This window comes from Rana temporaria, chromosome 1, assembly GCF_905171775.1.
Source record: "Rana temporaria chromosome 1, aRanTem1.1, whole genome shotgun sequence".
In the NCBI taxonomy this organism is placed as follows: domain Eukaryota; kingdom Metazoa; phylum Chordata; class Amphibia; order Anura; family Ranidae; genus Rana; species Rana temporaria.
Window position 1 is genome coordinate 140,585,776 of NC_053489.1, and position 25,067 is coordinate 140,610,842.

General features: G+C 43.6%; 1 protein-coding gene across 3 annotated transcripts in view; it reads right to left on the reverse strand.

Annotated features, from left to right (window-relative positions):
• MCC (MCC regulator of WNT signaling pathway) overlaps positions 1-25,067 on the reverse strand; it is a 415,517-nt gene that overhangs the window by 142,014 nt on the left and 248,436 nt on the right. For all 3 annotated transcript variants that reach the window (XM_040343573.1, XM_040343584.1, XM_040343595.1), the window contains one exon: positions 6,385-6,498. In XM_040343573.1, coding sequence (XP_040199507.1) covers positions 6,385-6,498 — 114 coding nt within the window. The remainder of the gene's footprint in view (positions 1-6,384; positions 6,499-25,067) is intronic.

Below are 25,067 nucleotides of genomic sequence, written 5' to 3' on the forward strand. Positions count from 1 at the left end.
TTGTGTCATGGAACGTGAGGGGTATGCATTCTCCACTGAAACGCACGATGCTATTTATGTGTTTAAAAAAATTTCTGCCTGGGGTGATCTGTTTTCAGGAAACACACCTGACTGCGGAAACTGTGTGCTTTCTGAAATATGTGTGGGTGGGTAAGGCATATCACTCTACACACACCTCCTTCTCTAGGGGGGTGAGTGTACTAGTGCACAATGCCCTGGATTTCCAGGAAATTGACAGTGCGGTAGACTCTGAAGGTCGCTATGTATTCATCCATTGCAAAATTGGTACATTGATTTGTGTATTGGCGTGTGTTTATATCCCCCCGCCGTTCACGGCAGCAGTGCTCAGGCTCCTCCTCTCTTTTTTGGAGGGCAGGCCGGAAGTTCCGTTGCTCGTGATCGGCGACTTTAATTGTTGTCTGGACCAGGTGGCGGATAGACATCCGGGCCCTAGACCCTCTGCCCTCGCTAGGAGTACTCCCCTGGCGCGGTTGTTGCAAGAGGTGGGCTGGATAGATATCTGGAGGCACCGTAATCCAGGGGGCAGGCAGTTCACGTGCTTTTCGAAGACGCATGGCTGCCTGTCCAGGATAGACCTGGGGGTGGGTAACGCAAGCATGCTTCCACTGATAGCGGACCTGTCGCATAGGCCCCGTAGTGTGTCGGATCACTCGGCCCTGGTGGTGCAGCTCTGCGTGGCACCGCAGGGGAACCTGGTTAAGGCACCATGGAAGCTGAATGCATTTTGGTTGAAATTGATTAGATCCCATACCGAAATAGAGGAGAGTATACGGAGGTATTTTGTTGCGGAGGAGGGGGTGGAACGAAATGTGCTACAGTGGGATGCCTTCAAGGCATATCTTAGGGGCCTCCTCATACGGGAAGTGACTGGGGTGAAGAGGGCCTCTGCTGCATTACTGATAGAAGTGGAGAACAGGGTCCAGGAAATGGAGCGGGCTTACATTGCAGATCCTTCTGATTTGGCCAGGGAGTCCTGGCGGGCGGCTCAATCCGCCTACCAGCAGTTGCTCTCCTCGTCAGCAGAAAAGAAGAGATTCTTTGCCAAACAGGCGTTTTTTGAGGAGGGTGAGAAAACCGGCCGTATATTGGCACGGATTGCGAACTCCCATCAACGGTCACCTGAGATAGGGGCTATTAGAGCTAGGTCAGGAGGGGTAGTCTCTCAGCCAGACCAGATTATGCAGGAACTGGCGGGTTTCTATGAGGCCCTGTACAGTTCCGGCGCGGCATATACCCAGGAGGATCTGGAGCTATATTTGACCCAATTGACCTTCCCGGGACTGTCCGCTAATCAGCGTACTTCGCTGGAGAAACCGGTTACTGTCGAGGAACTGCAAGAGGCAGTCAGTGCCTTCCCTAACTGTAAAGCCCCGGGGGAGGATGGGCTGCCCATGGAGGTATACAAACAGTACTCGGGGGTGTTGCTGCCACAGCTTTTGCAGGTTTTTAACAGCGCCAGGGAGGGAGGGACTTTGCCCCCTTCCATGTCCAAAGCAAATATAGTACTGTTACTTAAGCCAGGCAAGGATCCCGTGGACCCGGGGGCCTACCGTCCCATTTCCTTATTACAGAGTGACGTTAAGATTCTGGCCAAGGTGCTTGCCATTCGGCTAAATGGGGTGGTGACTTCTATAGTACATGGAGACCAAGCCGGGTTCATGCCTAACAAATCGACGGCGGTTAATTTGAGAAGGTTGTTCCTTAATATACAAGCGCGGGCAGACAACATGGGCAGTAGGGCTCTATTATCCTTAGACGCAACAAAAGCCTTCGATAGTATTGATTGGAATTATCTTTGGACCGTGTTGCGGAAATTCGGATTTGGCCCTATCTACATTTCCTGGGTGCGGCTGCTGTACAGCCAGCCGCAGGCAGCGATACGGACATTTGGCTCGTTGTCGGCGGGCTTTGCACTGAGGAGGGGGACGCGGCAGGGTTGCCCCCTGTCCCCCCTCCTCTTTGCCCTGGCTATTGAGCCGCTGGCCATTAGTATCAGGGCTAACCCTCGCATCACCGGTTTTTGTTATGGCGACATGCAGGAAAAGGTGATGTTGTATGCTGACGACACGCTTCTTCTGCTGGGAGACACGGACTCCTCCCTTAGAGAGGCTATGATGGCAATCACAGAGTTTGGAAAATTCTCTGGTCTGCTCATAAACTGGGCAAAGTCAGCACTGCTTTTGTTGGATGGTGATGACACACAAGTAATTAACGCTGTCTGCCCCATATCCATTACTTCATCCTTTAAATATCTAGGGGTACAGATAACGGCCCGGCCACGAGATTTCATACATCTAAATATTTCCCCCCTGTTGCTGAGGTTTAGGGACAAGGTTAAAACTTGGAAGGCCCTGCTTCTGTCGGTTGCTGGGAGGGTGAATCTAATCAAGATGATACTCATGCCGCAACTACTATACTTTCTCCACAACACCCCCATGGTCATCCCCCTGAAAGTCTTTCATACCGTGAACAGTATTTTTCGGGGTCTCATCTGGAAGGATAAGAATCCTAGGATTAAGTTGGAACACCTGCAGAGACCTAAAGATAGCGGGGGATTGGCGTTGCCAAACCCCTGGCTATACTATTTAGCGGCTCAGATGCAGCAGCTGGTTGGCATGTTTCGGCCGACGGTGCGGTCCTCGGCTCAGAGGCTTATGGAGCACACCGTGGGCGGAGGTCCGATCCCTGAGGCGTTGGAGGCGCAGGCATTTGCTAGACCGCACAAGAAGCTCCCCACATTTAGTCTGATTCAGAAGGTATGGAATAAGGTTAAATATGTCCAAAACGCAGAGGGTTACACGAAGTACAGTCCTATATGGCTAAATGACACGTACACTGAACTGGCTAAACTACAGTCCGGTGCCAGGTGGAAACATTATGGGATTACACACCTTACCCAAATATTCCGTAACGGGGTACTTCGCACGTTTCCGGAATTGCGGGAGGCGTTTGGCCTGCCACAATCCATGCACTTCTCATACATACAGTTGAGACACGCAGTGGCGGCACAGGGTCGCTCCTCTGAGTGGTGCCTGTCGCCGACCCCTGCTTTTGATCTTCTGGGGGAAGCTGGGACGTCTAAGGGCTTTATCTCCCAATGCTATGCCATCCTGTTACAGTATGTGATGAAGCAGCATCCCCTGAAGATACGGGAAAGGTGGGAAGCAGATGCAGGGGACTTGGACGGGGAACAATGGGAGGAAATTTTTCAGGCAGTAGGCAAGTGCTCACTGAATGTCTCACAGAGGCTCACGCAACTGTACATTTTGTTACGAATCTATTATACCCCTCAGACTCCATAGAATGAACCCACAGCTCGACCCTACCTGCACCAGGTGCAAGAGAGACCATGGAGATCTGATACATATGCTGTGGAGATGCCCAAAACTCCACACGTATTGGGCGGGAGTCGTGAGTACCATCAATTCAGCATTTGGAGTGTCTCTTCCGCAGGACCCGAGGGCTTGTCTCTTGGGGGCTCTGGAGGAGTACGAATGGGAGGAGATGGACAGGGAGGCGGTGCAAAGGGTCTTGTTCCAAGCTAGGAAGCTTATTATGGTTCACTGGAAGGCCGAGGCTCCTCCGACTCTAGCTGAATGGATCAATAACATTGGGACAGTGCTGAGGATGGAGAAGGTGATATATCAACACAGGGGTAATGCCCAAAAATTCGAGAAGTTATGGGCAAAGTGGCTGGATGTGCCGGGTCTGGCCCCTGTGGACCTGGTGATGGACAGGCTTCTGGGCATTAATATTGGGTGAGGTGGGCATTGAGCCAATTGTCGGGAGGGAAATGTTTGACTTGCTGGGGGGGGGGGGGGTTTACCTCCTGTTCATAGATGTATTCTGAGTAAGTGTCTGTCTCGCTGCAGATCTTTATCTTTCCCCGCAATGTTAAGGGGACCTTGTATACCTTGTACCTCTGTAAACTAAATAAAATTTTGTTGGATTAAAAAAAAAAGATAAGCGGGAGATAAAGATTACCACAGTTCTTCCATGAAGTCTCGGGAGTTCCTATCGGGGTGTAAAATTCTTCTGTTTTTTGATAGAATCCACGTTTTCAGTCACCTCTTGTCCTCACCACACCCTACACTGCAACGATTTCACAAGCCAGCCATACAAGATTGACACATAATTAAAGACCTGTGCAACCTTCTTTAGAGAGTCCTGCCATAATCGTGAACAGACCTGCAGTGAGCAACACCTTGCAATCGTCAGTTTCACAATACAGTCCCACCCTATAATACACATCCAAAAGAATATTAAAGATATGATGACAAGCTGAACCACTAGTTATCATAACAAAATAAAGAGATTTCATCTATTTATAGTCTTGTTGGAGACCAACCACTCATGCTTTCAGAATACATTTATTATTTCTGACACAGTCCCATAACAAGCAGGTGTGAATGATTAGAAAAACATTGTGCTTCCGGGGAGGAAAACATGAACAGGAAACCGAAGACAACCTTCAGATCACGGGGGCTGGATGGCTTTGTACCACTGAAGTGACTATGCCAAAAACTCAAAGTCTACCTAGGTGTAATTATCTCCTCTCAAGCAACAGACTTTATTTCTCTCAACTTAGACCCAGTATTGCTAGATATAAAAGTCAGACTTAAATCGTGGAGTAATTTACTGCTGTCCTTATGGGGCCGAATTAACCTAATTAAAATGAAGATTATTCCCAGACTCACTTACCTTTTCCGTCATTCCCCGCAGTGGATTCCAAAATCCTTCTTTAAAAGGCTTAATCAGATTTTTTCTTCCTTCCTCTGGGGCCCCTCCCCAAGATATAAACTAAGCACCTTGATGAGACCGCAAACACAAGGGGGTATGGCGTTCCCCGATTGTTATAAATACTACCTTGCCGCACAACTGGTGACAGCGGCGTGGTGGCTAGATCCAGATGCCTCGACCTCAGCTATAGCCCTGGAGGCGGCAGTGCTGGGCTCATTGGAGGCACTCAAATTACTGGTCTATAGGGGACCTTGTGCCCCCTACCTCCTGACCCCCTCCATGTGCACCACAATACGCGCATGGCGAGCGGGGTTGGCGGTGGAGAAGTACACATCTAATGAAATCTCACCGAACGCTCCGCTTTGGCTGAATCCGACTACACCTCATTTATACAAAATGTCAGATCCATATGTATGGACCAAATATGGCATCAAACTTATATCTCATATAACGGAGAACAATACTTTGATCCCCTTGTCCCGACTCTCACAGACTCATAATATACCAAATCATTATGTCTTTCGGTACCTGCAGCCGTCACATGCGTTTAATGCCCAATTCCCACATTCCTCCTGCATGGTGGTTCAGTCAGGGTTGGAGAAGACACTTCGTTCCAGATGTGCTGAAAAACCAACATCTCGTCTGTATGAACATTTGATATTTGTGTCTCTCCCTCCCATGGATAAGCTCAGGTCCTGTTGGCAAAGAGATATCCCTACGCTGGACAACGATGATTGGGACGATGTTTGGGATTTCCCCTTTAGCTCCCTAGTTTAATTGCGAGACAGGCTTGTACAGTTTAAAATAGTGCACAGAGCTTACTTTACACCTCATAGGCTTCATAAAATGAAACCCAAGCTCTCCGCAGAATGCTGGAGGTGTGATGTCTCCCCGGGAGACTTTACACATATTTTCTGGACTTGCCCTAAGATCCAGCAGTATTGGACTGAGGTGCTGGATCTGATTGGCCTGGTCGCCCTGATTACAGTGCCAATAATGATGGAGGTGTGCCTTTTGGGCCTGATAGAGACGCTGGTGCCGACTGTTGCGGGGAGAACTTTGATTGGGTTATTACTCTTTTATGCTCGGAAAAATATAGCTATGAATTGAAAGAAACCCACGATGCCTTCTCTGGCTCAATAGAAGCGTCTCGTAAACGAGAGCCTTCCCCTGTATAAAGACACATATGAAAGTAGAGGGTGCCCCTTGAAATATGACAAAATCTGGCTTACGTGGTTAGCGGAACCTACAACGGCTTGATTGTCAGGTGAGGAAGTTACGGAGGAGTTTGTAGGTACTCTGCCGAAGCGGGGTAAGGGAGGATTATGGGCCTGATTGGGGAACAGTTGTTTCTGGTGATGGAGGAGATGTCTGACGTACTGGATATCAAACTGTGTCTCGAGTGCGCATGTACTTGCCATGAGTTGTTCAGATTACATGCTATAAATACGGAGACTTGTTAAGCACTATCTGACATGCTGTCTATGTACCGGTTGTTGTGATTTTCCCTTTTTTTTTTTTCATTTGTTGTTGTTTATTGTTCAAAAATGCAATAAAAAAGATTAAAAAAAAACAAAAAAAAAAAACACTCAAAGTCTCCTAAAAGTTGTGACGGCCTCCTACCTGAGACTTGGCAAGCTTCTTCTCCAGGCTATCGCGTTCCCGCTCTGTCTGCTGTAGTCGTTTGTTCAGCTCCACTATGTCTCCTTTTAAAGAAGCCAGGGCTGCTAGATGAAGCTGAAAGACAAAACGATGAATGGATAAGTTTCTGTAGTCAGCACAGAGATAAAGCAACATTTTTTTGTACCAAAGGAATGTGTATTAATTTCAATAATATTTTTTCATATTCATGCACAAATAGATCAGTTTGACAAATCTCTGCTTTCACACTGTGCTGTTACAAAAACGCAGTAAAACATGTTTTTGCAGCGTTTCTGGTGAGTTTTTTTTTTACAGATGCAAAAAAGGACATGCGACTTAAAAGAACATGCACCAGAAAAATGCAACTGCGGGTGTGTTATGATGCGCTTTGCACTTTAATGGGGATGTGCATTTTTTATGGCACAAATATCCACCAAAAAGGCAGCATGCATGATTGTTAAAAGCACAATGGACCCAGCAACTGACCGGTGTGAAGAGTTCCATGTGATTTAATAGTCATGCATTTTTCTTCCGCTTTTGGCAAGGCAAAAACTGAAAAAAATTAAAAATAGTTGCCAATTTCATATGCAGGCTCTGGTTATAGTGCGGTTTTGTCCAACTGCTTTTCTGCACAATGCAAAGCTACGGAGTTGGACAACTGACCAAAATGAATTTCCCATCTGTGTGTTCAACAGGGTTGATAAAAATCAATGCTTTAAAAAAAAAAAAAAAAAACACACAACATATTTTTTAATCTTAAATCAGATTTTTTATCAAATTTTTATAAAATGCTTTTAGAGCAAAAATCCATCTAAAGAGTTTTCTATTTAAGATACATTAATACGTTAGTTTATTCAGCATGAAATGGAGCTTAGTTATTTAACATGAGACTGTATATTCTGCAATATTTACATTTTTGGTAAACTCAATCAATGAATCCAAGCCGCGATAACATTCATTGCATCGATGCAGTCACACAATTTCATGTATACTATGTACACTTCAAACTGTATGATTGAGTTCTTGCATTTAAAGAGCACCTGTCATTTCCAGATTTATCATGGCAGCGCCTGTTGTCAGGCATCCACTCACCTGCTGCTGCAACACCAGCCGTCCCATTAAATTGAATGAAGGAGGAGCTACTGCAGAACAGAGATAACAATTGCCCTTTAAAAATAATTTAAATAGAGTCGATTTCAATCAAGTCGTTTTACTAGTGATTTAAATCAAATCCACCCTGGTGTTCAATATTCTATATTAACAGTTGTTAAAGTTATAATAAAAAAACACAGTTTCATTTACAACATCCCTTCCATTTCTGTCTATGGATTATAGTACTGCCATTTTATTAAAAAAAATAATAAGCTAACTACCATTTTCAAAATCGATATTGAGTTGTCACATGACCCAGATCTTTCCCAGCCTGTCTGCAGGAAAACATAAGCAGGAGGATCTTCTAGTCCTCTGCTACTGGTCACATGTTAATATAAAAAACAGCCTTTGGGATACAAAGTATAAATAAATGTTTTTTTTTTAATTGTCAAACAAATTAATTATATATATATATATATATATCTAAAAAAATCTAAAATAAAATCTTTGTGTATTTTTTTTTTTTTTTGCAATAACAGTCTGACTGGCAGAAAGCCAACAAAATGTGTCATGACCCTCCAGCCTGTTTCTTAGAATAAGAGGACGTGAAGCGTCCATTAAATGTACATGTATTATCTTGCCCCCATTATGTTTAGCTGGTAAGTGGGCATGGAGGAGGAGAATGGGGGCAATGGGCTGCCATTTACCACTGTGTATACACCCACAGGTGTGAATCTGTAGTCACACAGGCTGCTCAGATGTGATAGGGAGGAAACTCCCTGAAAACTGAGCATGTGCAGAGCTGCCAACACTGCTCTGCAAAATCCCTAGCTAAATTGGGGACTTGGACCAAATAGGACAGCAGGATCAACCAACTTTTTTTTTACGGCATACAGAATTCATAGTGACTGAGTGAGTATAAACGGCGTGTCAGTGTTTATTGATAGTTCTTTATAATGTGGGTTTATTGACACTTCAAGAAAGGAGGCACAGAGTGATTGAAAATTTGGCGTTTGTTCCCCCTAGTGGCCAATTTAAAATGATCTATATTTAATACAATAAAAAAATATTCAAGCGTGTGCCTGTAAAAATGATAAAGACAGATGCAAACGCTGTATTAACTCAAAATAAACACTCACTAAAATAGACTATACTAAAGTGCATAGTAAGAAAGCTTCCTAGAGGGAAAAAAAAACACATGTAAAAATGAGCAAAACTGCCAACATTTTAACCACTTAAGGACCCCTTCACGCCGATATATGTCGGCAGAATGGCATGGCTGGGCACAATCACGTACCTGTACGTGTCTCTTTCAGCCCAGCCATGGGGTCGCGAGCGCCCCTACGGTCCCCCCTAGTGGTTAACTCCTAAACTGCAATTGTCATTTTCACAGTAAACAGTGCATTTTTATAGCACTTTTTGCTGTGAAAATGACAATGGTCCCAAAAATGTGTCAAAATTGTCCGATGTGTCCGCCAAATTATTAATAAAAATGCAATAAAACTATCCCCTATTTTGTAAACGCTATAAATTTTGCGCAAACCAATCGATAAATGCTTATTGCGATTTCTTTTACCAAAAATATGTAGAAGAATACGTATCGGCCTAAACCGAGGGGAATTTTTTTTTATATATATTTTTGGGGGATATTTATTATAGCAAAAAGTAAAAAATACTGAATTTTTTTCAAAATTGTTGCTCTATTTTTGTTTACAGCGCAAAAAATAAAAACTGCAGAGGTGATCAAATACCACCAAAAAAAGACGCCAATTTTGTTTGGGAGCCACGTCGCACGACCGCGCAATTGTCAGTTAAAGTGACGCAGTGCCGAATCGCAAGGGTCAAGGTCCTTAAAAGGCATAATGGTCCGGGTCTTAAGTGGTTAAGTAAAATCTCTGTTTCCCTGTAATTAGCAAGCTTGGCCTTACTCCCTTCTACCTTTTTTAGCCTTCCTATTGGCATTTCAATATGAGGGGCAGAAGGTGGTGGAGGGCAGAGTTAACCAAGACTCTTAAAAGGATTTGTAAAGGCAGAAGGTTTTTAATCTTAATGCATGTTATGTATTAAGATAAAAAACCTTCTGTGTGCAGCAGCGCCCCCCCCCCCCCCCCCAATTACATGCCTAAGCTCTTTCTCTCTCTAGCAATATTTATGATCACCTCAGTCAATCAGGAGTGTACTGGATGGCTGTGACCGAGCAGCGGCGCTATTGGCTCCCACAGCTGGCAGTCAGCCAATCAGGGAAGAGAGGGGGCGAGGCCAGGTCAGGGCTCTGTGTCACAAAGCACCGACTCGGATGACAACCTGTAGCAAGCAGCTGGCTGAGGGGCACTCAAAGGAAGGAGGGACTAGGAGCAGCAAAGAGGGACCCGGGAAGAGGAGGATCTGGGCTGCTCTGTGCAAAACCAACTGCACAGAGGAGGCAAGTATAACATGTTTGTTAATAAAAAAAAAAAAGAGCCTTTAAACAAAAAGCCAGGCTACTCTCAATGAACTTAAATTTTCAAGCACACAAGAAAATCCACTGCTGATAAATTTCTTCCTGAGTATTAATTCAAGCTGTCTGGATTTGAGGCGAGTTTACTTTAAAACGACAAAAGTAAAAATGAGCACTGCATAACCCCACGATAGAAAGAGCTAAAGTTTGGGAGGGCTAGAAATAAATGGCATGTTCAAGTTATGCTCGAAATTGTCTTCATTTTTTTAAATAAATAATCCTACAGATAGAGAATTGTAGAGCTGCTCAACATTGCACCAATCATTACATAATAAATCAGGCAATCTAAGTCACAGTAGGTTTGCAGTCCATTTACTTAGTGCTGGTCTGCAGGAAAGCCATGTGTTATAAAAAAAATCATCAGAGAAGGTCCTGCTGTGGCCGAGAGCCATGAAAGATGGATATTTTTCCTTCATGGATATTACTGGTAATATATCAGTTTCAAGCGGTGTTGTACAGATGACCAGCATCAGCACCACTTACACAGCACTTATCTTAAAATGGTCATGTGAAGTAATCAGGAAAGACATTTATTTTGATAATCCTGCTTGCCTGAAAGGCCTAAGTCCAAGTTCGGGCACAGTAAGTGTGATTTATTACTTCAGTGGCTAAAGCCTTCTATGGTACAGTCATTGCAATAAAGTGTAGCACAACTATGCTACACCGTATCAACCAGTTTCTGAAAATACAAAAAAGGTAATCAGAAAAACTGCTGTAATCCAAAGAAATGAAAAATCTAAATTGCTGCAAAAGTAGCCGTCGACAGTGTGTGGTTTTTACAATGGCTGACCAAAAATTACAAACAATTTGGTGAGTAAAATGGAAAGCTGCTTTTAAAGAGGTTGTAACCCAAAAAACAATCAAATTTGCTCCTGTCCAGTTAAGGCGCGAGATATAGCCCAGCACATTTGCCATGTCAATTGTCCCTTTCTATGTTGTACAATACCTGACTGATCCTGCCTTCCCCTCTGTAAATTGACCACGTTTATCATAGCTGATCTGATAGTGTGGTCAGCTTACATGTCTGTCATCCAGCCATCTCCTCTCCTGCCTATGTAATTATATTCCCTGCAGCTGCTCCAGTGCTTGTAAAAGTAAAAAAAAACATGTATTAAAGTAATTGTAAACGATCACCTTGTAAAACACATTGTTCAAAATAGAAATGTTTTTGTATAAACATAAAAACACATTATAAATGCCTTCTTTTTTTATTATAAGTGATCACATTCCCTCTGTTCTCAGCTGCATAAGAGCTGGAGGTAGGGAGAAGCAGCAGCACACTGAGCTTTCCCAGTGAATAGCTGTGCAGCGAGGGGGGGGGGGTGTCAGGACAAAGTACACAGAGTTTCCCGTATAGCTAGAGAACTGACCATGTGTGCTCTCCTGCTTAGTATGTTCAGTTTTTATTAGGAAAGCAAGGGGACTGGTAGGATTACCAGGGATTTCGCATTAATGATGCAATACAAAGAGAACAGGATATTTTCTCATACAAGTACACGGTACAGCAGGCACATATCAGGAATATGAAGTGTTGGGGTAACAAACGCATCAATTACTTTGATCCTCTCCGTTTTAGGTCCCTGTCCAGTACAATGTGTGTGTGTTTAACCAAATTATAACGCTAAATACCTTCTTTGCAAAGCTCTGCTGCGCATACAGGTGACCTCCCTCTGCTAGCTTGCATTCATCAGAGGGAAATCTCAGTCCCTCCCACTGTACTCACTCACTTGGGAAGGGAAGCAGAGGGAAGTCACATGACAGGATGCAGGGCTCAGCAAACAAGGTATTTGGCATTATAATGTTAAGAAAACACACACACACACACACACACACACACACACACACACACACACACTATTGAAACAGGGACTTAAATCTAATTAATTAATACATGTGACTTTACAGCCATATGTCTTATCGGTTTTTCTGTCCATCTAGTTTTAAAGAGGAATTAAAGTCTTGTTTTTTAATTTCACCTACAGTTAATCTATAATAAGGCTTGCCTGTAGGTACTGTGGTGTACGTGCAGCTGATGACGTCATCGGCACATGCTTTGTAAAGGTGCAGCTTACTGTGCTGGAGCTCCAGAGCCTGTAACGTAAATGGCAGCTCCTGGGTGCAGGCGCGGGAGTGACGTGATCGTGGCTCGGGTCACTCACAGCGCCGGAGCAAACCCGTTAGAATCACGGGGGAAGAGGTCAGCTGTCTCATTGGTGTGCTGGCGCCGCTGGAGGGCTTTGTTCCAAGGTAAATATATGCATACTAGCTCAGTTTGTCTGTGTCTTGCAGGTTTTTTTTTCTTGGGGTTTACAACTCCTAAGATTTACACAGCACTGCCACACTACACAGCCCTGTCTGGAGTGACAGAGGACCCGATAGTTTCATTGCTGCTAAGGAAAACTTACAGGTCTGATCCTGCCCCATCCCTGTGATTGGATAGTAAAAATGAGAAGCAGCTGACTAATGAGCTTATCTATGAGTAAAATGTATGAAAACGTTTAAAAGGAACTGGTCTAATAAAACCTAAAGAAAAAAAAAAAAAAGAGAGATTTTGCGAAAATAAAGCAAAATATAAGCCTATTTCTTCATGTCCTACAAAAATGCCCAAAACGTGAATGTTTGAAACCTCAACAGGGGCTGGGTGCTAAAGCGAAATCTGCAGGCTTTAGTGGTTGTTACCAATCAATGCATATTCTTTATTGAATGATGTGTGATAGCAGAGTTCTTAATATCCGTTTCTCAAGTTTTCTGTGGTCACATGACCATGTTCTATGCATTGCACTGAATGGGCAAGGGCTAAAAGAAAGCAAAATCTCTACCCCGTCTCTTCCACCCATGTCATCACCTGCTGCTGGACAATAGACTTGCAAGGATCTTGGAATCACAATTCTAGACTGCTTATTTATTTATTTATTTATTTATTTATTAAAATTCTTAAAAGTACAAAAAAGTACAAAACGCAGTCAGTTACCCGTAGGCCTCGATGCGCCGAGAACAACAATACAGCAACAACCAAAAAAACACACACAGGCAGCGGAACAGATCAAATTTAAAATAGTAGCAGATCAAAGAACTATAAAAACCTATGTAATTCCATAGGCTAGACTGAAAAGCTCAGTTTTTAAAAGCTTCCTGAACTTAAAAAGATCATTCTCAAGCCTTAATTTTAGAGGCAGGGAGTTCCAAAACTGTGCTCCCTGGACCGCACTCGTCCTCCCTCCGCATTTTTTCTTACGAAATTTAGGAATCACCAAAGTTTCCAAATTAGCCGACCTTAAGGTACGGTTGGGCACATACTTGGTGAATTTTTCCTGCAGGTACACTGGCCCCTTGCCATGGGTAGCCCTGTGCACCATGCATCCAGTCTTAAACAGAACCCGTTCCTTCACGGGTAGCCAATGCAGGGCTCTCAGCGATGGCGTGATGTGGTCACGACGACCAACACCCGTGAGTAGCCTCGCAGCGGCATTCTGAATAAGCTGTAATTTGTGCATGATGTTATTAGGTAAACCCAGGTACAAAGCATTACAATAATCTAATCGACTTCCAATAATGGCATTGACCATGGAGATCTTATGCGATTCTTCAATGAAGCGAAAAGTCGACCTCAGGAGTTTCAAGTGGAAGTGACAAGAACTCACCACCTGGTTTACCTGTGGTCGTAGCGTCAATCTCTCGTCCAAGATGATTCCCAAATCCCTGACCTGGGTGACTGGCACTGGGACCGATGAAAACGAGTCCGGCCAGGTAGGGAAACCGCCCGACCATGGCTGATTGCATAAAACCATGCACTCAGTCTTGGAGCCATTGAGCATAAGATAATTGGCCCCCATCCAGGCTTGAATTTCCTCCAGGCAGGTGGCCAGAGTTATCTGTGCCCCCCCATCCCTGGGCAGAGGAATGTAGAACTGGGTGTCGTCAGCGTAGACATGAAAAGATAGGTTGTGGCGGCGGATGATATATAGCAGAGGCCTCAGATAGATGTTGAACAGGAGCGGCGATAACGCCGACCCTTGAGGGACTCCACAGAACAGGGGACTATCAGAAGGGGCAGTGAAGAGAATAAAAACTCTCCCATCAATATGGAACAGCGCTACACTTTCATATAGACATAACCAAGTTTCCATAACTTGTGGAGAAAATGCACTCATACAATAAGAATTTTCCTAAGTAAAATAAAGCAGCAAGTCCAGTAGAATATCCTGTTTCAAAGGGTTGGTTAATGAAAGTATCCGTTTTGACATTGTTGCCTGTTAGCATCTTAAAAAAAAAATCGGCGAAATTCTGCATGTACCATATTGGCATGTTTTATCCCTTTTAAAAGGACAAGTTCATCTTTGGGAACATGCTACATGTTCCAACCATTTTTGGGGTTCCCACTGCTGCAGCCACTCCCCAATCCCACCCTCGCTACAGTGGGCCAGGGTTCTTTTCCCCGCACCTGCTGTCACTATTTGAAAAACTGCCACGCGAATCAGAGTTCTGTGAATTAATGAATTACAACTACTGCACTGTTAAGCTCTCTAGGTAGTTCATAGAGTGAGAAGTGAGAAGCCCTGTGCACTGCACCCATGATCTGCTTATCCCAGGTTTAATGGCTTCCAGGCTCATCCAAAAAATAATTAGTAAATGCACTTTTTTTTATCTGCAAAAAAAATGTGTAATTTTTTTTAAAGATTAACTTGTTCTTTAAAAGACCATGCAAGTACAGAAAAATACCTTTGGATTTGCCAGAAAGATTCAGCTTGCAACCCTTCTTGTGGGCTGACAAAGTACAGCTTTTTTGTGGACCGAGTAGTGTCGGCCCTGTCCAATTGCTTTTGCTAAACTACTGAACGACTTGTACACTCAGATCACCACACAATAAAAGGTAATCATTTTGTAGTCCAAGAACTAGGAGGGCTCTTTGAGATATCACAGAAAACATGGAGATGAACAGGGTATAAAGTCACGTGACCAGAAGTGATGCGGGACACCATGTTTTGCTGAGTATTTACATCAGTACATGCACTTTTGTGATTGTTTTAATGTAAGATTCTTTCCTATTTTAACAAAGTGTTGTATATACGGTTTTACACTATGGGAGGCTTGTTATGCTTTATCTCAACATGTTGCTGAGTGGATGCAGCGGAGGTATTAAGGGACCATTGGCATCTTAAAAGGGACCAGCACCATGGTACCCTGGGAATCTATGGAAAGTGGGGATCACTGGAGGGCCTTGGAAACATCACTAAAGGCTTATTTTTATCCTTTATGAGGTGAGAGTTCTGTGAGCACGATATTGTCTCACTGAGGTGGAAGTGCACTGCAAAGTTTATTATATATACACACACAGTATTTGTATACACTGTTTCGATTTCATTCAACTTGTTTTCTGTCCCCTTTCACACTTATATGACTTGCCCCACGATTTTGGACTGCAAAATTGCATGACAAGTCATTCTCCATGATTTCCAATGACTTCCATTCATATTAAGTCCTCCTGACTTCAAAGTAGTCCCTGCACTACTTTGGTCCAACTTCCATGCGAGTTGATGTCCATAGACCTCAATGTTAAACCCTCAAGTAGCATGCAAATCGTACCTGAATAAAATAGACACGACTTCAGTATGATTTCAGTACGATTTTGTAAGCACAAGCAGCTTTTTGACCCTTGTCACACCCAATCCTTTCAACATAGTAGCCCCTCCTAAGCACATTTTTTTAGCACACATTCACTTCCTGGTTATTCCTTCAGGAACAATGCGCTCCAAACAGCCCAAAAAAAAAAGAAGAAGAAAAAAAATAGAAGATGTCCTTGTCCTCCACTTCTCCTCCTCTTCTTCCTCATGCACTGCTACTGCTGCAGCAGCAATGACAACTGCTGTGGCAATATATTGAGTAGCAAACATTTTCTGTCACAACACACCACAACAACCAGGAAGCAAACAGGAACTGAAAACAACTATGGCAGGACAAGGAATTACCTCACACCATGTATGTTTTTATTGGTTAATGCCAAAGTTGTGGCAAAGTAGTACGGATCCAAAATCGTGGCAAAGTCGCACGACTTTTAAGTCGTACAAATGTGAAAGGGGCCATAGGCTGCGCTACCCCACATTACACATCATTTTTATTTCTATTAGCCCATAGAGAAAAATTATATTTGTTTCATCATTTGTTGCCATGTTTTTCAGCTTTTTCATCCATTTTTATTAATTAAATTTTTTTTGTAAGGGGTTACGGGTTAATTTATTTACTTATTTTATTAGCTTAAGGGTTAATATTATGGTTTAGCATTAGGGGTTGATATTCAGGTTAAAAGATTGGAGATTTGCAAAAAATATATATAACTCCCAAACATTAAAAGTGTTTCTTTTGCAGACCCCCTAGGGCAGGTGTGCCCAACCAGTGGCCCGCGGAGCCCTCTGATGTGGCCCACGACCTCCTGCTCTGGGATGGAATAAAATAGAATAGAATACGGTTATTAAAGGCAAGTTATTACTAAAATCACAGTGCATATATGGGCATATCTGTTCTGCAGTGGTTACTGGACTGCTTTCAAACTGATCCACAGGTGCACCTGTGGGTTACCGGCACTGAGCCATAGACTTCTATTACCTGGGAGTTTGGCGTGCTGAGAGTAGAGTGAGCTCTATAGAGCGGAGTGGGCTGCCATCCACCCACTCCACTCATTGTGGCCCGCGACCGGTTACCAAGTCGCTTAAGTGGCCCCTGCTGTTTAAAAGGTTGGGCACCACTGCCCTAGGGAATCAAATGTTGGTCATTGCAACTTTTTATGTCACACGGTATTTGCGCAGCAATTTTTCATGAATAGCAAAAAAAAAAAAAACACTAGTTAATCCCAAAAAGCTCCAGAACGGTTTTGAGCTTCAGGTGACTTCTAGTGGAGATGTAAACCAACTCCACAGAGAATTGCATATTTTTTTTCTCCTCCAGCGTTTTGGAGCTTTGAGCTGCAAACCGCTGACGTGTGAATGGGGCCTTAATGTAGGTTGTTACGCCCTTCAACATATCCAGGTTACTTTCTACTTGCAAACCAATGCTACTGCTCCTTTAAAAAGGCATCTAAAAGGACTGTCACAAGCACCAAGTTAAACAGAAGACAGATTTATTTTTTTATTCTGTTATTTGATTTATGTGTAGACAAATCACTATTGCATATATAACCTGCAAGCTTTACAGTGATCCCTGGATAATACTGTAACAATATTGGATGAAGAAAGCAAAAAGCAATTGCATTTCATAGGCTGCTGTTACATTGATTGATTCTAAGCACTCAGTGCTCCAGGATGGTGTAACTGTGGGGATGGAAGGAGTTAGCCTCCCTGCCTGTATGGAATATTAAGTATTGCATTGCCTAAAGCCAAGAACCGATCAAACACAAAACACCTCCACAGAAACGCTGTAAATTATCGTAACATGTGGAACACTATTACATACACCGATAGCCTCATCATTAAACTGCTAGTGTAGTATACATAAGGCTAGACAGAAAAAAAACGAATCAAGATAAAAAGGAAAAATTTTGTAAAATATTAGTATCAGGGGCGATCCGTATATTAAGGGCCCTGCCCCCCCATCCATGCATCCGGTCCCCTTTCAGGACGATGGATGCATGAATTCCAATGCGGGATGGGTGTTTTTTTGAAGCACCGATTAGAGCCAGAGCCATAATAGGGTGGGCTTGAGGTGCAGAGAATGTGCTTGGAGCCCACCCAGCTGTGTGAGAATAGCGAATGAATATTGACTATTCACACACTGAATCTCCTTTCCGCCAAACAAGAAGCGGGTCTGAGACCCGTTTCTCGATTGGCCGAAAGGAGAAGCGTTCTAAATGGCCGCCGACAAGAGGGAAGGAGAAGCCGCTCACGATACCCCCAAATGAGAGCAGGGGAATCCGCCCGTGATGCCATGAATAGGGTAAGTGCACCGACCCAACCGTGGGCTTCTGCCGAGGCAATGTTTGCTGCCCCCCCCCAAAAAAACTAACACCAGTCGCCACTGGTTAGGATATACAGTATAAAACAGAATCAGATCTCTAGAACTTCTTGTACACACATTGCATAAGGCTGTCTAAGTGCACCTTGGGAGTTTGAGGTCCTCAGGCCTCCACTGTTTGATTGGATTAATAGATAAGTGGGCATTGTGGCATCCTAATGACAATCTGGATTGTAACCATAAGGTACATTTTTTCTAAAAAATATATGCAAAGAATACATGATGTTCTTTTAGGCTTTCTTATGCCTTGAAGACCTTTCATTTCCTACTTCAAAATAAAAAAGAAGCCACATAACCCTAATGCCATAATTAGTTTAAAGTGTAACGCCACTTTTTTTTTTTTTTTATAAAACATTCCCTCATAGGTGACCAAAATACATTGCAGGTATTTTTTCAACTAACATTGGATTCCTACCTGCTTCTGCTCTGAAGAGGTAGCCGTCTTTTTTTCTATGTCAATGTACAGAGTGAATCTGAATGAGGACGACTTTTTCATTATTAATCAGCTGATGCACTTGAAGTGTTCACATCTTTTTAGAAGCAATTAAAGCGGCGTTCCACCCTAAAGTGGAACTTCCGCTTTAAGCACTCCTCGCCCCCTTACATGCCACATTTGGCATGTCATTTTTTTTGGGGGGGGGGAGTGGGGGCTTCGTTTGGAGTTGGACTTTCTGTCCCACTTCCTCCTTCTGCCTAGGCAATTCCTCCTCTCCACCTCAGTGGCCGCTCCCTCTAGGCGATCTTCTGGGACACACGACAGGTCCCAGAAGATCGCATGTCCACTCCAAGAGCACAGCACAGTGCGTGCCCTGCCACAGCCGGGTGCCCAGAGTGTCAACGGAGGTGCCGGTGGAGAGGAGCGATGCTCCAGGCGGCCACATCGCTGGCCCGTGGAACAGGCAAGTTTGTTTATTAAAAGTCAGCAGCTACACTTTTTGTAGCTGCTGACTTTTAATAAACATAAAAAGCCTGAAACTCTACTTTAAAGTGGCTGTAAAAGCAGAAGGCTTTTTTTTCAGCAATCTTCTACATGCAGTTTATCCCCCCCCCCCCCCCCAAATACATAACTGAGCCCGATCCAGTGATGTGCATTAAAGTCGAGGCTCTTTTTGCTCTCCCTGTCCTCATTGGCTCAGACACAGCAACAGCCAGCGAAGAGGGGGAAGGGGTGGCGGGGCCAAGACCCGCTCTGCATGGCAGAATGTGCCACAGAAGTAAGGCCCCTTTCACACTGGGTGCAGGAGGTGCGCTGGCGGTACAGCGGCGCCATTTTTAGCGCTGCTATACTGTTTTTACCACGATATTCGCACGCTAGCGGTGCGGTTTTAACCGCCGCTAGAGGCCGAAAAAGGGGTTAATATCGCGGTTTCCCATTGCTTTCAATGGGAAGGAGCGGTGGAGGAGCGGTAAACACCCTGCTCCAAAGAAGCGGCTAGCAGGACTTTTGGAGCGGTCCTGCTAGTGCACCGTTTCAGTGTAAAAGCCTTCAGGCCTTCAAACTGCAGACTGTCAGTGTGAAAGGGGCCTAAGTGCACACAACTGCCTCCCTAGCAAGCAATCAGCCATCATTGCACAGAGCAAGATTAACATGATTATTAACAGGATAACAAAAAAACACAACGGAAAAAAAAAAAAAAAACACACAACAGCGCTACAATCAACTTCTTTTCCAACAAAAGTGGAGTTACCCTTTAACCGCGATTAGGAAAATCTAATTTTGTGTTACTATACCCAGGACCCTGCATTCATTATATCTGGCCTCCCACAGTACACAGAACATGGAAATTAGCAGTTTATATTTATAAAAATAATTGCCAAACACTTTTTCTCATCAGCAGTATATAACAGGCTTCTATCAGTGTCTGGTTAAAGCTTGTAGGAGTTTTCATTCTCCTCTGGCTGTCCTATGAGGCTGCATGACCCCTGACCCTCTGTCTGGACAGTGCCGATTAGCCCTGTGCTCTTCACATGCAACCTCCCAAAAAATAAATAAAAAAAATACAAATTCTCTAGCAACACACACCAAACTGAGCATGTGCAGAGTGCCCCCAAGGCTCTGTTCCATCAGAAGATGGTTTGGGGGAGGATCCGAGAATACCGGATAAGACCGCCTTTTTACACAATGCAGAGATTCCCCAGTGAGTATAATAAGCATATTTTACTGTATATACAAACCGATTTTACTGTTGTGGGTTTAGTAACACTAAGTATATCCATCTAGTCCGAGGAGATAAAAAATAAATAAATAATAATTTGTTCAAATATGTTGCCAATCCTACCACCTCAAACCGTGGATGATCTTTGTGTTGGTTCAGACAAAGTGGCTTCCTTTGGTCTTAAGCACGATATAGCTATACATTCCATCAACTACTGCTAGTCCAATAGGTGATGTGTCAGGACAGGTACACAGATGACATGCACAGATGTCATTAGAACTATTTTTAGACTTTTCATTCTATAACAATATCTAGATTGTAGACTTTTCATTCTATAACAATATCTAGATTGTAGACTTTTCATTCTATAACAATATCTAGATTGTAAACAGATTGCAGCTATTTCTCCATCAAAATGATGCTGCTGTACTCACTACAGTTACAAGCAACACATTTCTAAGTAGTATCACTACTAGCACCAGGAACAATCGCACTGTGACAGTGTTCATTCTGTGGGACATACTTCAAGGTGACCCAGAACTGGCCGACAAATCAAATTTCCTGGTTCACAGCTCTGTGACATGAATGGTGCCATCTCTGCCATTCATATCATCAAACCCTTGCCAAGCATCTTAAGTGCCTTTCTCATCTTGGTGAAGTTCCAGAGGCGGTCACCCATTGTCATATTGCTATAACCTGCCATCAGGAGGATTACTAGTCTGGAAGAAGAGGGACTATAAAGAAAATGTTGAAAAGAAGATGGATTTTTCCTTGTAATACAATACAGTCTTTTTACAAAAAAGGTATAGTCTTTGCATTATTTCGTTTTATGGAATTGTGTGAACATAATTGTACTTTTTTTATATTTGTTTGTTTGTAGACGGGGCAGCCATATTTGATCATTACAGATCACTGCATATGCAACCCTTGCTTTTGCAGCACTGTGCATTGTGATGTTTACGTTTTGTAAAGCTAAAGTTCAGGAACCATTTATTAATTCAAATATATTCCTCAATAGTTAAAAAAAAAAAAAAAAAAAGGAGTTTATAAAAATTGACAAAGATTCTTGGAAGAATTTACTCCAGTGGTCCCCAAACTTTTTAGCACTGGGGACCAGCTGCCATAAGATGAGGAATGTCGCCTGCTACGCTGCCTGCCACCAGATGAGGAATGTCGCCTGCTACGCTGCCTGCCACCAGATGAGGAATGTCGCCTGCTACGCTGCCTGCCACCAGATGAGGAATGTCGCCTGCTACGCTGCCTGCCACCAGATGAGGAATGTCGCCTGCCTGCCACCAGAGTGCTGTCTGCCACAGAGAGAGTGAGATGCAGGGAGGGTGACATCTCTCTGCTCCCTGCCGCACTTCCGACACTGAAGAAGCCCGCACTGTGAGCGTGGAAGAGCAGTGATGCGGTGCAGGCAAAGAGAGATGATGTCATCTCTGCTCGCCAGCCCACTTCTCTGATTCAAAAAGCTGGGGATGTTGAGACTAGAGGTCCCAGCAGAAAATTTGTAGGTGAATCAACAACAAAGAACCATCAGCTCCATGTTGAACCATCAGCTCCATGTTGAGCCATCAGCTCCACAAAGAGCCATCAGCTCCACAAAGAGCCATCAGCTCCACAAAGAGCCATCAGCTCCACAAAGAGCCATCAGCTCCACAAAGAGCCATCAGCTCCACAAAGAGCCATCAGCTCCACAAAGAGCCATCAGCTCCACAAAGAACCATCAGCTCCACAAAGAACCATCCGCTCCACAAAGAGCCATCAGCTCCACAAAGAGCCATCAGCTCCACAAAGAACCATCAGCTCCACAAAGAACCATCCGCTCCACAAAGAACCATCCGCTCCACAAAGAACCATCAGCTCCACAAAGAACCATCAGCTCCACAAAGAACCATCAGCTCCACAAAGAACCATCAGCTCCACAAAGAACCATCAGCTCCACAAAGAGCCATCAGCTCCACAAAGAACCATCAGCTCCATGTTGAACCATCAGCTCCACAAAGAACCATCAGCTCCACAAAGAACCATCAGCTCCATGTTGAACCATCAGCTCCACAAAGAACCATCAGCTCCACAAAGAACCATCAGCTCCATGAGCTGATGGTTCTTTGTGGTTGATTCACCTACAAATGTTCTGTTGGGGCCTCTAGTCTCAACATCCCCAGCTTTTATGCAATTAGTCACTTTGTTTAATAGGAGGATCCCATCCTACTAGGACAAATCAACACATCAGCACGTGTGTTATTTACCCCAGTTGGATTCAGGCATTTTACAGTTTTTGTTTCGCTTCTCTGATCCACCCGACTCAGTCATCCGCCCGCCTGCCTTGTTCTGTCATGTGGCCTGCTGCACCCTTGGCCCGGCTGATGAGGGGCCAGGGCCCGGTAGTGAGCCGCGGCCCAGTGGTTGGGGATCCCCGATTTACTCCCTTCCTGACTTGCCATTTTTTGCGATATTTTTTAACTGACAAATGTGCGGTCGCGCGATGTTGTACCCAAAAAAAAAAATTATGACCTTTTTTTTTCCCCCACAAGTAGAGTTTTCTTTTGGTGGTATTTGACCACCTCTGCATTTTTTTTGTGCTATAAAACAAAAAAAAGAGCGACAATTAAAAAGCAAAAAAAACAAAACAAACACTTTACTTTTTGTTATAATATCCCCAATTTAAAAAAAGATAAAAAATAAAATGTCCTCAGTTTAGGCCGAAATGTATTCTTCTACATACAGTATTTTTGGAAAAAAAGAAGAAAACAAAACAAAAAAAAAAAAAAATATGCAATAAGCGTATATTGATTGGTTTGTGCAAACGTTATAGCGCCTACAAAATAGGTTATTCATATATGGCATTTTTATTTTTATATTTACTAGTAATGGCGGCAATCTACGATTTTTATCAGGACTGGGACATTGTGGCAGAAAGATTGCAAACTTGACACTTTTTTGAAACCACTGACATTTATACAGCGATTGGTGCTATAAATATGCACCGGTTACTGTATAAAATGTCACTGGCAGGGCAGGGGTTAACACTAGGGGGCGATCAAGGGGTTAAATGTGTTCCCCCCCTCACTGTGTGTTCTAACTGTGGGGAGATGGGACTGACTGGGGGAGGAGACCGATCAGTGTTCCTATATACTAGGAACACACGCTCTGTCTCCTCTCCCCTGACAGAACATGGATTTATGTGTTTATACACACAGATCCATGTTTCTGCTCTGTCAGGAGCGATCGCGAGTGCCCGGCGGACATCGCAGTCGCTGGGCACGCGCATTGGTTTCTTAGTGACGCGGCAGTCGCACGTGTCCCCTGTATCGGTGGGAAGCGAAGGACATCATATGACACCTGCCCAGGATGGGGGATCCCATCTGCGGACGTCATTTCCCTACAAGCCGGAAATGAAGTGGTTAAAATCAGATTTTTTTTTGGAGTAAAAATATATCTAAGAGAGTTTTCTATTTAAGATGCATTAATAATTTAGTTTATTCAGCATGAAAGGGAGCTTAGTTATGTAGGACTATAAGGAAATACACCTGACTAAATGATTATTCAAAAGTAGAAAAATTTAATTAAATATTAATAATACATATAATGGAAGAACTTGATTGGATAAGGAACAATATTATTAAAAGATTGGCTGCAGTGCGGTTCACCAACTATAAGGTATATTGAGACCAGCAGGGCAGCCTCCACATACCAACAATGAAGAAAAAATATATACAAAACATATAAACATAAAGGCTATCCGGATATCAGATAGTATGGAGGGATATATATTACAGGGAAATCCCTGAATGAAATTAACCAATAAAACCAACTTATTGAAAAGTAAAGAAAATATATTATCCCTCCTGTCTCATCTAAAGCTCGAGCTGCTGAGAGAAATTTCTCTCAGCAGCTCGAGCTTCAGATGAGACACCGTCCTCCACACCGCCGGCTCTCACCGCTATCAGTCTGCCGTCGTGGCCGGGAAGACTACCCTGCAATAGAGTGATCCGAAAGCGAGGCTTGAACCACTCATGGAGCGCAGCGTGGAAGGGACTATGTCAATGGTGGTGCGGAGGATGGTCTATGTGGACAACTTTACCCCAGATGCCTGCATACTTAGATGTGCCCGTTTTAATCAGCCATGTGAGTTTCTAAATGTTGTACCTTCATTAAATGTAACCATATTGCCACACTTAGAGGCGCCTCTCTTCTATTTTATAATCAGTACATGACGCTACTCTTATATCAAGACATTGCTTGTATATCAAGTCAAAATTTAGCTTGTCTTGCAAAACGCTCTCAAACCAAGTTAGTCTCAAACCAAGGTTTGACTGTATTGCTAAACATGGAAAATGCATAATGTGTTGCCTACAGTCATCCCTAACATGTAAAACTGGCCATACATGTATCAAAATTTGGCTGGTTCAGCAGGGACCAGCCTAATTTTAAAACCATATATGGTCACTGTGGTTGAACAGGAATGGGGATTTGGTCAGCCAGCTGCAGCCACCGATTGTTGTACATTGACAGCAGAACAGTCCTGCTGTCAGAATACAATCCTCCAATCCACCTTACTGGCCTGTATTAACGATCTATGGCCAGCTATTAAGAAGATTAAATAAAATGGCACACTTGCATTATTAACTCCAGTTGCCCTGTACAGTAAAAATGTAATCTTTGAGCGCTGTTCTAGACGTTCCATGACAGCCAAATCCAGAAACGCTGGTTATTAGCTAGAATTTAGGGGTGTCAAACTCAATTTCATTGGGGGCCGCATCAGAATTATGATTGCCCTCAAAAGGGCCGGCTGTATTTGGAAGATTAGATGTCCAGCGCATTCCCTCCCCTTTACATTAGATGTCAAGAGCCACCCCACCATCAGAAGTTGAGTCGTCCACTCTCCCTTACATCACAGTGCACCCCCCTTT